Consider the following 16,064-nt stretch of genomic DNA (forward strand, 5'->3'; position numbering starts at 1 on the left):
GTGTCGCCAATGGTTCCAAAGCACTAGAAACGTGCGTACGCCAGCTGTGGACTTGGCGTGAAGGACCGCACATTTCCACGGTCACTTCACTCTTTATACATCTGAACGTGAGCGTGGAAAAGGGTGTACGCCAGGTTTTTATGCGTACGCACGCTTTATACATGAGGCCCCAGATGAATACCACACAGAGCTCTAGCAGCAGACACATCTCTACAACAACTGTTAAGAGGAGACTGCGTGAATCAGGCCTTCATGGTCAAACAGCTGCTAGGAAACCACTGCTCAGGAGAGGCAACAAACACAAGAGATTTATTTGGGCCAAGAAACCCAAGGAATGGACATTAGACCAGTGGAAATCTGTGCTTTGGTCTGATGAGTCCAAATTTCAGATCTTTGGATCCAACGCAGAAAAGGTGAACGGATGGATGCTACATGCCTGGTTCCCACCGTGAAGCATGGAGGGGGAGGTGTGATGGTGTGGGGGTGCTTTGCTGGTGACGCTGTTGGGGATTTATTCAAGATTGAAGGCAACCTGAATCAGCATGGCTACCACAGCATCCTGAAGTGACATGCCATTCCATCCGGTCTGCGTTTAGTTGGACCATCATTTATGTTTCAACAGGACAATGACCCCAAACACACCTCCAGGCTGTGTGAGGGATATTTGACCAAGAAGGAGAGTGATGGAGTGCTGCGCCAGATGACCTGGCCTCCACAGTCACCGGACCTGAACCCGATCGAGATGGTTTGGGGTGAGCTGGACCGCAGAGTGAAGGCAAAAGGGCCAACAAGTGCTAAGCATCTGTGGGAACTTCTTCAAGACTGTTAGGAAACCATTTCAGGTGACTACCTCTGGAAGCTCATCAAGAGAATGCCAAGAGTGTGCAAGGCAGTCATCAGAGCTAAGGGTGGATACTTTGAAGAAACTAGAATATAAGAGATGTTTTCAGTTATTTCACACTTTTTTGTTAAGTACATAATTCCACATGTGTTCATTCATAGTTTTGATGCCTTCAGTGAGAATCTACAATGAAAATAGTCATGAAAATAAAGAAAATGCACAGAATGAGAAGGTGTGTCCAAACTTTTGGCCTGTACTGTATACGTATATGTGCGACAAAATTAAAAGAGACAACTCTCTTGTGGTGCGTAATGCAAAAGTTTAAAAGAAAAAAAAGTGTAAATATATATACAGAATAAATACAAGCATGTCAACCAACCAAGAAACGGTACAGATATGACCCTGGCTGGACACTGAGGAGATATGTTAAATCTATGTTAAATGGAATAACATACATTTAACATAAATAGAATACACTAATAAAGCAGAAAAAAATACAAGATTTGCACATGTACAAACAGGAAAATGGAAGTAAATATACACTATATTCATGTCATATCCAAACCAAAGCATGTTTAAGAAAGTGTTGTGCCAGACATGTAGATATTGTACGTGTACAGCATTGTACCACACTTCCATCTATGTGCAAAAGCAACTTTTATTTCAACACAAAATTGTGGTTTTATGTTGGAATCAAGTGACCTAATTTTACAGATCATTACAGAACATTACAGATTTACACATAATCTGTGTGCAGTTCAATTTTTTCATTATTCATTGCCTTTTTTAAATTTACTTCATTGACAAAACCGAAGTAGAGCATATTATAATAATAATAATAATAATAATAATAATAATCATCATCATCATCATCATCGTCATAATAATAATATAATAATAATCATGATAATCATCATCATCATCATCATAATAAAACACGTACACATTTAATTAATACACAATTATTCAATAGTCCAGGCAACAATCACACATACAATAACGTCTCTAGTTAAAACATTTCAGTGTTTTACTTTTTTTTTCCAAACTTAATTTTTATTTAGTTTTTCTCGTTCAAATATACAAGACATTTTACATACATTAACATATCCAATCAAACATCCCCATATGGCGCACATGAAAGAAAAAAAAGGACATCTGCAGTAGATATTGATAAGTTAATCACAAATGAGACTTGAATGACAAAAAAACACACATGTTTACGACCACTTCTGAATGCTTATTGCATTCAAAGCTTAATCATGGGACTCCATCTCTTTGTAAATATCTCTCCCTGAATTCCAAGTCCATTTGTAATCTGCTCCATCTGATAGAGTTCCATCACTTTCTCAATCCAAATGTTTTATGTGGGAGGTTCAGGTTTCAACCACTTGATAGTGATGCATTTAATGGCTGCGTTAGTAAAATTCATAAGGTATTTTCATTTTTATACCTCTAAATTTTCTGGGATTACACCTAAAATAGCAAACTTTAAATCTTTAGAAAATGTTTGGTTGAAAACTGTGTTCACAGCAGCAGATATCTCATCCCAGAAAGGTCTGATGTTAGGACACGTCCAGAATATGTGGGTATGGTTCCCCTGTGTTTCAGATTTTACAGTTAAATGTAATAAAGCATGAAGATGAGGATGAAATCATTTTTAAGTACCAGCCAAAAAGGATGTGTTTTATGTGCGACTGTTTTGACAAATTGTTTCATTTATTTTATTAGCTGATATAATTAATGACTCAGCTCAAGGTCAGCCTTTTGTCATGTCAAAAATCCAGCCAAAGTCAGGAACTTGAAGTCAGAAACCCACTTTGAACAACAGACACATATTTAATCCATAAAGACCCAAACATCCAAAGCATCTACTGATCTAAACTGTTTAACACCTGTTGATCCTATCAATCCATGTCAATAATTGGTGTCAAATACAGTTCTTCATCTTTTCATGGTCATCAGATATGACCATATTTGGACATTCAGAGGCTTTGTAGTTACCATGGAAACACAATCATCTTCTACAACATTGATTCACCAGTAAAACCCATGGAGTTGGATCAATGACAGTGGATGGACACACTGGGTTTATGTTCAGTTAATCATATCTTCGCTTGAAAAGTCAGTTTTTCTTCAGTTTTCTCTGTTTCTGGTGTAATAACCCTCAACTTTAATCTGAGCTTTTATGAACATCTCCATGATCAGTAAATTAAATACAGGAAAATACCAGATTTTCACTGAAAAAATGCAAAATATTGAGGATAATATTACAATTAATGGTAATAAATCACTTAAAAAAGGTTCAATATAGAGAGAAATTCATTTGAGAACTGTGACATAAGTAGCGCTGGGTCTTTATGGGTTAATTCTACTGCAGGAGTGTTTTGACAGGACTGCATGATGAATAAGTGTCAAAAAGCTGCAGCTCATTCTAAATGTGACAGCTGATGAAAGAGCAACGCCTGGATTGTGTAGAAACCATGAAATGCAGTGAATCTGCGTTGCATATTGTGGAGAGTGTACACAGTGAAGAGCAGACATTCCTAGTGTTGTGTGTTTTCACCTTTTCCTCCCTCTCCTCCTTGTCTCTTTTCTGCCTGCGTGTCATTTCACAGGCTTTGGCTTTAATGGACTTTGGCGGTTTGCCGGACCCTTCTCCAAGGTACGAACCATTCTTTCCTCCTGTCATATTTTCATCTTTGGCTGCCGCTGTTCTGGGCACTTTCAGCTTACGAAGCAGTTACATGACAGCTGTGCTGCCAGTCTGCCAATGGCTGTGGAGATTTATGAAGCATCAGGCCCAGAGAAGTCCAAACACACACAACAGCTATGGGTGGGGGTGGGGGGGGGGGGCTGTTAGTACAGTAACTGCACATCACTGAAGGAGACGCAGCAAATTAGTGCAAGGCTATTACCTAGCCCTGGTATACAAATACACTAAATGGATAGAGATATGCAGCATATACAAGAAGTGATGTCGTTTATACTTTATCATTTTTCAAATGTGCAGCCGTTGCATGTTCCAGATCTGATATTATCTCATGTGGCCACAAACACTATCCATCTTTCCCATTTATCAGCCTATAGATTTTGTGAAAAACTTATTCTGTCCATACTTAATGATAATAACTACGGTGGCCGACAAGGGCCGAACACATTCCAACAGCCCAGTGCGTCTCAGTCGGAGAAAACAGCTGCAAGTCCAGAAACGATGCAACTTCACAAACACAGTCTGAACCAGGTGCAAAAAGAGGAACATGGTGCAAATGAAAAAATGCACCACAGGAAACAAAAACACATGCATAATTATCAAATGTTTTGCAAATAAAGAAACGATGCAAACCAAGAAAACATCTGCAAACAAAAAACGCTGCAGAACCAGTTACTACAACGGAAGTGCTCCAGACCTGTAGGGGGCAGCGTTTACAGACAACACACTAGTGTGCAATAGAATCTAAGAAAACCGTAGCTTCAGTTTGTTCCCACTGTAGTTTAAACCCTGTCAGTCAGCTGTTCTCCGTCTCTGTGTCTGTTCTGCTGACAGCGCCCCCTGCAGGTTTGGAGCACTTCTGTTGGTCTGACTAATGATTCTGCAGCGGTTTTGTTTCCAGATGTTTTCTTGGTTTGCATCGTTTCTTTATTTGCAGAACATTTGATGATTATGCATGTGTTTTTGTTTCTTGTGGCACATTCTTATCTTAGCGGCCGACAGGGCATTAGCTATCATCGTCATGCGGCGTCCGTCAGCGTCGTCTGCCGTCATCTGTCTTCCGTTACAAAACTTTCAATCGTCTTCTTCTCCGAAACTACAATTCCGATTGACTTCAAACTTGGTCTACAGCTTCTTTATGATGATGTCAACAAAAGTTAGTGAAATAATTTGGATCTGGATCTGATTCAGGATTCGGTGCCACTTTGAAAAATGTCCCCATTATAAGCGATAGGAAGTGGATGGATGCAATAACTCAGTAAATCTAAATGATCTCCAGTGTAAATGTCTCCAGTCCAGCCCTGATGGGGAGATGACCCAAACAGAATGTCCACATGCTGATCAGGATCTTCTTCTGGATCTGGAACTGACACAAAATTTAACATGGGCTCTTATGGGGAAAACATTTCAGTCGTCTTCTTCTCCTAAACTCCAGTTCTGATTGACTTCAGACTTGGTCTACAGCTTCTGTATGATGATGGCAACACAAGGGACTGAAATTATTTCGATCTGGATCTGATTCTGGATTTGGTGCCACTTTGAAACATTTTCCCATTCTAACAGATAGGAAGTGGATTGATCCAATAAATCAGTATCAATGAGATCAAGTGTGAATTTGAATTTTTTACAGATCTGATTGAATATGACCAAAACATGGGATATTTCTGTAATACAATAAATACACAGAACTGGGGGAGAATAAATGGCATCTGGATACATTTACCTAAGCTTTGAATTTGGCTGCTAAGATACAGGACCATTGGTCCGATTTTTTCCATTTACGCCACGTTCCTCTTTTTGTATCTTGTTCAGACTGTGTTTGAGCTGTTTTCTCTAACTGAGACGCATTGGGCCATTGCAATGTGTTTGGCCCTTGTCGGCCACCGTTATTAATAATAATAATAATAATAATAATAATAATAATAATTGTCACAAAATAGGAACCGGGCAGTGGGTTGAAATGATTCAATAATAATCTGATTTTAATTAATGTGTTGATTATCTCACAGTGATGCACTATTTTATATAGTGCATCACTGTGTATATAGGCAGCCGTGGTAGAGCGGGTCATCCAATACCCGAAGGGTTGGCGGTTTGAATCCCGCTCTGTCCTAGTCAGTCCGTTGTGTCCTTGGGCGGGACACTTCACCCTCCCTGCCTCCAGTGCCACCCACACTGGTGTATGAATGATTGGTGGTGGTCAGAGGGGCTGTAGGCGCAAAATGGCAGCCACACTTCTGTCAGTCTGCCCCCCCCCTGGGCAGCTGTGGATACAAATGTAGTTTACCCCCACCAGAGGGAGGATGTGAGAGCAAATGAATAATGGGTCAAAAATGTAAAGCACTTTGGGTCTCTAGAAAAGCGCTAAATAAATCCAATCCATTATTATTTTGTGATAAATATTACGCAACATTTTTCAAATGTTACTGCTTTTTTTTATTTTATTTCATTTTATTAACGTTTTATTCACATTGCTCATGTACGGTAAACAGTTTCAGTAACAAAAATTATTCCTTGTTTTGTCTTGGGTTCGTGGAGAAAAAATCTGTAATTGTCAGTTGTCTGTATTCATGGTAAATTGGTAATTTTTTAGCACTATCCACAACATCTGTCCAGTCGGTCATTGTTGGAGGTTTGATCAGTAATTACTTTTATGTTGTAACTGGTGGGTGAATATCCATACGACAGTGACACAAACTGAACTAAAGGTAACAGAAAATAAAGGGTGTTTGCTGTAACACCAACTACCCAGAAGCATTTGATGGCGACATCAGATTAAACAGTGAAACAATAAATTACATCTTGTTTTCATTTCACATCCAGCAAACCCAGATCCCAGACTATGCCGAGCTGATTGTCAAGTTCCTGGAGGCGCTGATTGACAGCTACCTGCCGGCGGCTGACGAGGAGCGAGGGGAGGAGCAGCTGAGGACGCCCACCTCCCCTTACCCCCCCACCAGCCAGAGCCAGCTCAGCATCACTGCCAATCTGAACCTGTCCAACTCCATGACCTCACTGGCAACGTCACAGCACTCACCAGGTCTGAGCACACACACACACACACACACACACACACACACACACACACACACACACACACATACATACATACATACATACATACATACATACATACATACATACACACACACACACACACATACATACACACACACATACATACATACATACATACACACACACACACACACACACACACACACACACACACACACATACATACACACACACACACACGCATACATACATACACATACACACACACACACACACATACATACACATACACACACACGCACATACACATACACACACACGCACATACATACATACATACATATACACACATACATACATATACACACACACATACGTACACACACACACATACATACACACACACATACACACATACATACATACACACACATACACACACACACATACATACACACACACCTATACACACACACAGACACACACACACGCCACTTGGTTTTTATAATATAGATGTTATAATCGTATAATTCGACTCTTAAATATGTCTGCTGTTTCTGACCAGGAATCACATAAATCCTTTTTTTGTGTAATTTTAAAATGAAAGTTAATTCACTATTTTATTTTATTTCTTTTAGTTTGTGTTGTGAAAACGTGGTCATTAATGACAGATGTATATTTAAATTATTTGATTTAACTCTTATTAAGGATGACTCATATTAGTAAGATTATAACTGATAAGAAAACAGATGAGAAGGAGCTGCTGCTCTTTCAGCCCCACAGACAAACAAGTGAAACAAGTGGTGTGTCACTTTTAACAAAGACACACTGGAAGATGAAGTCTGATCTGCCGTTTATGACCAGGAGGATTAAAGACAGCCGTTACACTTGTGTGTTTTCAAATGAAAGTCATGTTCCCTGTTGTGTTTTCCTTCCTTGTGTTCCCTGTTGTGTTTTCCATCTTTGTGTTCCCTGTTGTGTTTTCCTTCTTTGTGTTCCCTGTTGTGTTTTCCTTCCTTGTGTTCCCTGTTGTGTTTTCCATCTTTGTGTTCCCTGTTGTGTTTTCCTTCTTTGTGTTCCCTGTTGTGTTTTCCTTCTTTGTGTTCCCTGTTGTGTTTTCCTTCCTTGTGTTCCGTGTTGTGTTTTCCTTCCTTGTGTTCCCTGTTGTGTTTTCCTTCTTTGTGTTCCCTGTTGTGTTTTCCTTCTTTGTGTTCCCTGTTGTGTTTTCCTTCCTTGTGTTCCCTGTTGTGTTTTCCTTCCTTGTGTTCCCTGTTGTGTTTTCCTTCCTTGTGTTCCCTGTTGTGTTTTCCTTCTTTGTGTTCCCTGTTGTGTTTTCCTTCTTTGTGTTCCCTGTTGTGTTTTCCTTCCTTGTGTTCCCTGTTGTGTTTTCCTTCTTTGTGTTCCCTGTTGTGTTTTCCTTCCTTGTGTTCCGTGTTGTGTTTTCCTTCCTTGTGTTCCCTGTTGTGTTTTCCTTCTTTGTGTTCCCTGTTGTGTTTTCCTTCTTTGTGTTCCCTGTTGTGTTTTCCTTCTTTGTGTTCCCTGTTGTGTTTTCCTTCCTTGTGTTCCCTGTTGTGTTTTCCTTCTTTGTGTTCCCTGTTGTGTTTTCCTTCTTTGTGTTCCCTGTAGTGTTTTCCTTGTGTTCCCTGTTGTGTTTTCCTTCTTTGTGTTCCCTGTAGTGTTTTCCTTGTGTTCCCTGTTGTGTTTTCCTTCCTTGTGTTCCCTGTTGTGTTTTCCTTCTTTGTGTTCCCTGTTGTGTTTTCCTTCCTTGTGTTCCCTGTTGTGTTTTCCTTCTTTGTGTTCCCTGTAGTGTTTTCCTTGTGTTCCCTGTTGTGTTTTCCTTCCTTGTGTTTGGTCTGAGCCCACAGATCTGCTGATGAAGCCCTTTCATTTCTTCTGTTTTCTTCTTTCTTCTTCCTCTCTTCTGCTCCTCTCATGTGGACTGCTGTCCTGACTGCTGTCCCTTTGCGTGTCCACGTCCTGCAGGTGTGGATAAGGAGAACGTGCAGCTGTCCCCCAGCTCCGCTCTGTCCAGCGGGGGGCGCACTCGCCACGGTTCAGCCAGTCAGGTCCAGAAGCAGCGCAGCGCCGGCAGCTTCAAGAGACCCAGCATCAAGAAGATCGTCTGATCCCAGCGGACGCCCCACGCCTTCCTCCTCCTCCGCCTCCTCCTGACCCCCCCCACCCCCTCCCCTTCTGCATCCAGCCAGGCCTCATGCTGCACTCCACTTCTGACTCCTTTTATTTCCTCCTCATTCTGTTGATTTGGCAGGAGAAGACGTGCTTTTGTGTTTAAGGAGACATATTAATAAGGGCAAACTTGAATTCTGTGATGCTTGAGATTTAAAAACAAAAAAAAAAATCTTTTAGTTTGAGACGGGCTGCAGCGGAGGAGGAGAGGAGAAGCGTGTGGATATTTAAGCTCTTCTTCTTCTTCTTCAGAGTTTGGGGGCAGTGTCACGGAGAACAGGAGAAAGGACCCTGATGGGACCTGATCCCAGTTCTCAGTTCTCGGACTGTTTCCACAGAGGACAGAAGGATCCAGAAAGGACATTCAGACCGGCCTGATCCTTAGCCCCGCCCCCTCTCCCCGTCTTTTCTCGGAACAGCCAGTCCCTCGGCCTTAAACGCTCCCGTGTCCCCTCAGCCGGTGACGGACCACAACCACAGCGGCCGTGGTGGGGGTGTCCCGTCTCCCCAGCCCTGTACATATGTGACATAGACAGATTCTGTAGAACTAGTCCTTAGTGCTAATTTAGATGTTGACGTTTTCTCCATGGTGTGCCTTTGTCAGGGTTTTTCAGTGTGTACAATTTGTAAAGTAAAAAGTCCAACCTTGCTGAGGACAAAGAACAGGTACTAATTATGGAGGCGTGCCGTCCATATCATCACCAGTTCAGTCGAGCTGCGTCGCGCCCGGCCTTCAATGATCGTCAAATATTACAATCATCCATATACCCTGTTGCCTGAAAGTATTTATCCTGTACAGCTAGATAGTGCTACAAATTCTTTTCAGACACTTTCCAAAAATCTTTTTCTTTTCAAACACTTTCAATGTATGAACGTGAAGATTGCAGAACACTAGGGGAAAGCGCAACTTTGTAAATAGCTTTTTGTTTTCTTTTCTTTTTCTGCGTTTGGCGTCTATTTTGCAGATTTTTTTTTTTTTTGTCGTTCGTTTTTTTTTTTTCTTTTTTTCCCCCAGCATTTTAATTTGTTTACACAGTGACAAGGAAAATTGTGTAAAAGGCAATAATCCTCAGCTCCATAGTCAACCACCTGTTTTCTTTGTACGGCCAACACAGGGAACACTCATTGACTCTTTAGTTGCTGGTAACAAACAGAAACAACGTCAGGAGATTGATGTGATTTCCACATTGAACCCATCGTACGCAGACGGTCGGAGCTGAACTCGCGTCCGTCACAGGTGGGACTCGTGTGTCCTTAAAGGAAAAACCCACTGAAGCGCTGACGGTCCATCCCTGAGGCGGTGCTGACGCTGCCACAGCTCAGAGCTTTGAGTCCGATTTTTTTATTGGAACATTCTTCCTGGTGTTTGTCTTCAGTCAGACTCCACACAGTCGTCTTGTCAGGTGACCTTCAGTCACATGGTTCGGTTTCTGTGTTCGTCCCAGACGGCTCTGAGCTCCAACCCTGGCTTCACACCAGGGTTTGTTGGACCGACCGCCTCCTTCTAAGGATGTCCTCTGTTTGGGCGATGTCACTTGACCCAGTCCTTCATTCATTCGGTGCATAAACACGGCTCCTTTTCGACTCGTTTTGTCATGTTATTGGGGAGAACAGGCTGTTTTCACAAAGCCTCGATGACGTTCAATGATGTTTTGTCAAGATGGTGAGTTTAATGTCACAGAGATGGAAAGAAAATGCAATCGGAGACATCTGATGATTATATGTAAAGTCAGTAATCTCCAAAAATAGTAGGTTTACACAACGTGAAACCAAAGACCAAAATATAATCAAGAAAAGAGGAAATTAATCAAATATATCTTAGCGATGGTTGACACAGTTTAACCGAAGACTCTGGTCCCAGAGACGGAGACGTGGTGTAGGACAGGAGTTTTAGGTTTCTGAGTTTTAAAGGTTTAAACAGAGTCCAAACACTGGTATCAGGGACGCTGGGGTCCCAGATCTGGCCTGTGTCCACGGGGTTGGTGTCTCAGACCTGGTCCAGATCAGACCTGGTCCAGGTTGTGTAGATCCAGAAGCTGGCTCTGTTGACTGCACTGCATGATGGGAGAATTCAGCAGAAGTACATCGGTCTGAACAAATCTTGACATTTAAAAGCCTTTGAATTTCAAACAGTTATTTTATTCATTCACTCTTTCACTTTTATTTGTATTATTATTTATTTATTTTTGGAAATCTAAGTTTTAGCAACATCATTTATTTCCTCATTTATTTGGACTTCAATTCTTGATTCTGAATTTCTAGATGTTGGTTAAGTGTTAACTCTTTGACCGCCAGAATTTTTTTTTTTCCTAATATTTGGTTTTGATATGAAGATTTCAAAAGTCTGTCTGTTTCATTGAGGTTTGTTGCATGTCGTAATATTGCAACTTTGGCGCTTAAAGGATTAATATGAAAAAAAATGGTGTTGAGATGAAATTAGGGACAAAAATAGATTAAAAACATAATTTCATTGCAGAAAAATTCTGTGCAGTTTGAAACACTGTTTCATTTAAAAATCTGGTGACACATTTTTTTTCATAGATTTTTTTCACCCAAGTTTGATTCATCGGCTCATTTAACCCAAATCCCACACATACTGGAGAGCCATGAAAGTGAATATTTTCTATCTTGAGCTTACATTTAATCTTGTGGGAACAAGATTTTATAAAAGAAACACAAAAAAAGTTATCAACCTCAGGCACATGTATCTTGTCTGTACAAGATAATAAGTCATTCCCATGAGATAATTGGGCTGGAGCTCGTCCACGTATGGTAAAAAAAAAAAAAAATGTATTCATTTGAATGAAGGACATCATTTACAAACTGCTGAAAACAAGAGGTTTTCTGCTTTCCCAGAAGTCCAAGTGTCGATGCAGACACAGTGACGGCTTCATGTTTACACAGCCTGATTCAGAAAGACTTAAATTGGACAAAAGTGTTAAAGGTTGTCCATATTCTCCACACACCGCCTCCGATGTGCCAGCTGGTTCATGCAGTCACAGAAAAAATTATTCGACCATCCACAGTCATCCAAAACAATGCCTATACAATCCAGTCCCAACTCCTGTGTGTGTCATGTGACTAAAACAGACAAAAGAAAACATGGAAGCACTGTTTTTGTCAGTACAATGACACAGATACTGATGGAAGAACTGAAGGGATTTTGGTTTTTATCAAGAAAACATGTTAAATGGATAAATATCAGCTCTGAAATTAAACTACTATGAGCTGTTTGTGTTGTTCTCATTCTATTTGTCCAAACAGATGGACCTTTATTTGGACCAGGCATTAAAATGAACAAGAAACTGAAGAAAACAAGGGTGGTCTAATAATTTGTTCCGCGACTGTACATGTGGCTGTGGCACAACTCCACACCTTTTACCATGAAACACAGGTGTGGTTTTGGAAAAAGCCCTGAACACAGACATGTTTTGGTCATTTTGTCCGTGTTCATCACCACTGTGGATGAGGTGCAGACAGATGTTGTTAGTACACAGGTTTGGTCTTTGAAGTTTTCTGAACCGTGTAGGAATTCCAACAAGGTTTGATCCCATTCTGTGGCGCTGAAAGCTACCGGACATTTGGCCGTTCTCTTACTGTTCTCTTTTAAGGTGAACATGTAAAGCAGGGGTGTCAAACTCAGAACCTCGAGGGCCGGTATCCTGCATGTTTTAGATGTTTCCCACTTCCAGCACACCTGACGGTCGTTATGAGGCTTCTGCAGAGCTGGATGACAGGCTGATCATTTGAATCAGGTGTGTTGGAAGAGGGAAACATCTAAAACATGCAGGATACCGGCCCTCGAGGTTCCGAGTTTGACACCCCTGATGTAAAAGGTCTAGATAAGTGACATTTTCTGTAGGGACGTACAGACGTATCAGCCCACGGTGACACGCAGAAGTCATCTCTTATTGTTTTCATGGTTGTTTCATGTATGTTTGAACATGTTTTTATTTAAAGAGTGTGTGATGAAGGCCTTAAAGACTTTCCTTTTTATAATGAATATTTATTTGTTTTCTTGGCACAAAAGAGAAAATAATAACTACAAAGACCAATAATGTGGCCGTCTGCCCAGGTATTGAACATCCAAACTAATATTTGAATGATTCCCTAATCAGATCGTCCTTAATTTGCATGTGTTCTGAGTTGGGTGATAGTTTGGAGCAGGAAGAAGCTGATTATACATGAATCCTGTTGAACTCAACATCTCAATCCAACGAATAAAACCTGAATCATGTATAAATCTGAATCACTGAAAATCAAACCCAAAGTAATTCATCATTACATCAAAACCTGAACCGTATTCTTACCATAAAACATATCCAGGTGTAATTGTATTTTAAAGACCTGTAATTTTTTAAAAAAGTCAAAGCAGACTAATATCTGCCAATACCAACAGTTTGATCAGTATGCAGTCATATTGATAAGCTCTCTACATTTTCAGTGCCGATCCAAACGTTAGATGTGGCCAGTTCAACTACTTGGTGCAATATTAGTGAGTTCAGGAAGACCAAAGTGATGATAGAGACCAGAAGAAGGACCCACCAGAACCACCAAAACCAGATCAGACCACATACAGACTAAACCACCAAAACCAGATCAGACCACATACAGACTAAACCACCAAAACCAGATCAGATCACATACAGACTAAACCACCAAAACCAGATCAGACCACATACAGACTAAACCACCAAAACCAGATCAGATCACATACAGACTAAACCACCAAAACCAGATCAGACCACCAAAACCAGATCAGACCACATACAGACTAAACCACCAAAACCAGATCAGACCACCAAAACCAGATCAGACCACATACAGACTAAACCACCAAAACCAGATCAGACCACCAAAACCAGATCAGACCACATACAGACTAAACCACCAAAACCAGATCAGACCACCAAAACCAGATCAGACCACATACAGACTAAACCACCAAAACCAGATCAGACCACATACAGACTAAACCACCAAAACCAGATCAGACCACATACAGACTAAACCACCAAAACCAGATCAGACCACATACAGACCAAACAAAACCTGAAAGAACAGAGAATCCATCTGTGGAACGTCCTGTGGAGACGAAGGACAATGAGTGGGATGGACAGAAGAGTCTGGAAAAGTAAAAGCCATGATCTGAACTTTAGAGGAGTTCATTCTGGTTCTACAAATGGACCGGTTCTTTCCTATAAATTTGACGGCAGTTGTACTTACCACAAAAAAGAAAAAAAAAAACATGAAACCAGGACTTGATGTCACTGTCAGACACTGAACCACGAACGCTGACACAGTACCAAACAAATATACAAATACTGAACAAATATCGTATTTCCATACATGAAATGAAAACATATATTGTTATCCTCATAATTATCTAACTCATCCACTATGTGGACAAAAGTATGTGGACATGTTGAATCCAGGCGTTTCTGTTCTAACAGGGATCTGGGATCCAAAACAATCTGGACTAATGTCAGAGTATAGTTTTATATTATGGGATAGATATCACTACATTGGTTAGTTTGGGTTAAATTGTTATCTTTGTTTCCAAAATGACTCACAGATTTTGACATAATTTCTCTCAATTTTGATTTTTTTTTTTTTTTTAAATCAATGATTCGGATTTGAAATGTTCTTCTTCTAAATGTCTCTAATATTTTTTCTGCTCTGACCGTAAGTAATAATTTTCTTCCTCATCTAACCATCTACTGTCATCACATCTGACTGAGGAAGAAAAATCTACCATTAAACTATAGTGAAAATTGAAGTTTCTAAACTCTATGGACATAAATATGTGGACACATGTCTCCAGCTGTCAGGTGTCCAGTTCATGAGGATCGGACACAGAAACATCAATATTAATAATAAGATATTTATCCCACAATATAAAACTCTATTCTGACATTAGTCCTTATTGTTTTGGATCCCAGACCCCTGTTAGAACAGAAACACCTGGATTCAACGCGTCCACAGACTTTTGTCCATTTGTGTGTGAGTTAAACAGTTCTGATCTGAGGAGAATGATCTGAAATACCTCCATGTTTTGACATAAGTGTCAGACACATGGTTCGTTCCTGATTATTTCATGTATGTGATAAACATGTTCAATCATATACTGTCAGGTCTGACGCAGGGTTTCCTTCTCGGCGGGGGGGGGGGGGGGGGGGGGTAAGGTGCTGAGGCTGCAGTCGGGGGGTTATGGGGATCAGGGAAATAATTTACAACTACAGCCATCGTTTTGTGGTGGACTGGTAAATCAGCTGTTTCAGAGCCCAGATTCAGTCTAATGTCAGGAGGTTTTCTTTCCTCCTCTGTGACATGAAGTCAAACACCGTTGGGTTGTGGACCAAACCGCTCATCTGAGGATGGAATCAGGGGTTTTTGGAAGCAATCAAAGTCTTTCATTTCAGCAACTAAATAATTACCACAATGATCAATATGGCAAACATCACTAGTTCCAGCTGTGTATGTATGTGCTAAGCCCTTCTAGGTAACACACGGTTCAACAGGAGCGTAGACGGTCTGGCCTATAGTTCATATATGTCACATTTCCATGTGTTGGATGGTTTTTCATTCTAGATAACACATGGTTCAACAGGAGCGTAGACGGTCTGGCCTATAGTTCATGTACGTCACATTTCCATGTGTTGGATGGTTTTTCATTCTAGATAACACACGGTTCAACAGGAGCGTAGACGGTCTGGCCTATAGTTCATATACGTCACATTTCCATGTGTTGGATGGTTTTTCATTCTAGATAACACATGGTTCAACAGGAGCGTAGACGGTCTGGCCTATAGTTCATATACGTCACATTTCCATGTGTTGGATGGTTTTTCATTCTAGATAACACATGGTTCAACAGGAGCGTAGACGGTCTGGCCTATAGTTCATATACGTCACATTTCCATGTGTTGGATGTTTTTTCATTCTAGATAACACACGGTTCAACAGGAGCGTAGACGGTCTGGCCTATAGTTCATATACGTCACATTTCCATGTGTTGGATGGTTTTTCATTCTAGATAACACATGGTTCAACAGGAGCGTAGACGGTCTGGCCTATAGTTCATATACGTCACATTTCCATGTGTTGGATGGTTTTTCATTCTAGATAACACATGGTTCAACAGGAGCGTAGACGGTCTGGCCTATAGTTCATATATGTCACATTTCCATGTGTTGGATGGTTTTTCATTCTAGATAACACATGGTTCAACAGGAGCGTAGACGGTCTGGCCTATAGTTCATATACGTCACATTTCCATGTGTTGGATGGTTTTTCATTCCATTGCGC

At 40.7% G+C, this 16,064-nt stretch overlaps 1 protein-coding gene across 3 annotated transcripts in view; it reads left to right on the forward strand.

Moving 5' to 3' along the window:
• The window catches only part of LOC115416215 (neurofibromin), a 205,312-nt gene extending 193,878 nt beyond the window's left edge, over nucleotides 1-11,434 (forward strand). For all 3 annotated transcript variants that reach the window (XM_030129958.1, XM_030129960.1, XM_030129959.1), the window contains 3 exons: nucleotides 3,457-3,503; nucleotides 6,375-6,591; nucleotides 8,553-11,434. In XM_030129958.1, coding sequence (XP_029985818.1) covers nucleotides 3,457-3,503; nucleotides 6,375-6,591; nucleotides 8,553-8,695 — 407 coding nt within the window. In that variant the 3' untranslated portion in view covers nucleotides 8,696-11,434. The remainder of the gene's footprint in view (nucleotides 1-3,456; nucleotides 3,504-6,374; nucleotides 6,592-8,552) is intronic.
• Nucleotides 11,435-16,064: the final 4,630 nt, after the last annotated feature.

The sequence above is a fragment of the Sphaeramia orbicularis genome, unplaced genomic scaffold, assembly GCF_902148855.1.
Source record: "Sphaeramia orbicularis unplaced genomic scaffold, fSphaOr1.1, whole genome shotgun sequence".
In the NCBI taxonomy this organism is placed as follows: domain Eukaryota; kingdom Metazoa; phylum Chordata; class Actinopteri; order Kurtiformes; family Apogonidae; genus Sphaeramia; species Sphaeramia orbicularis.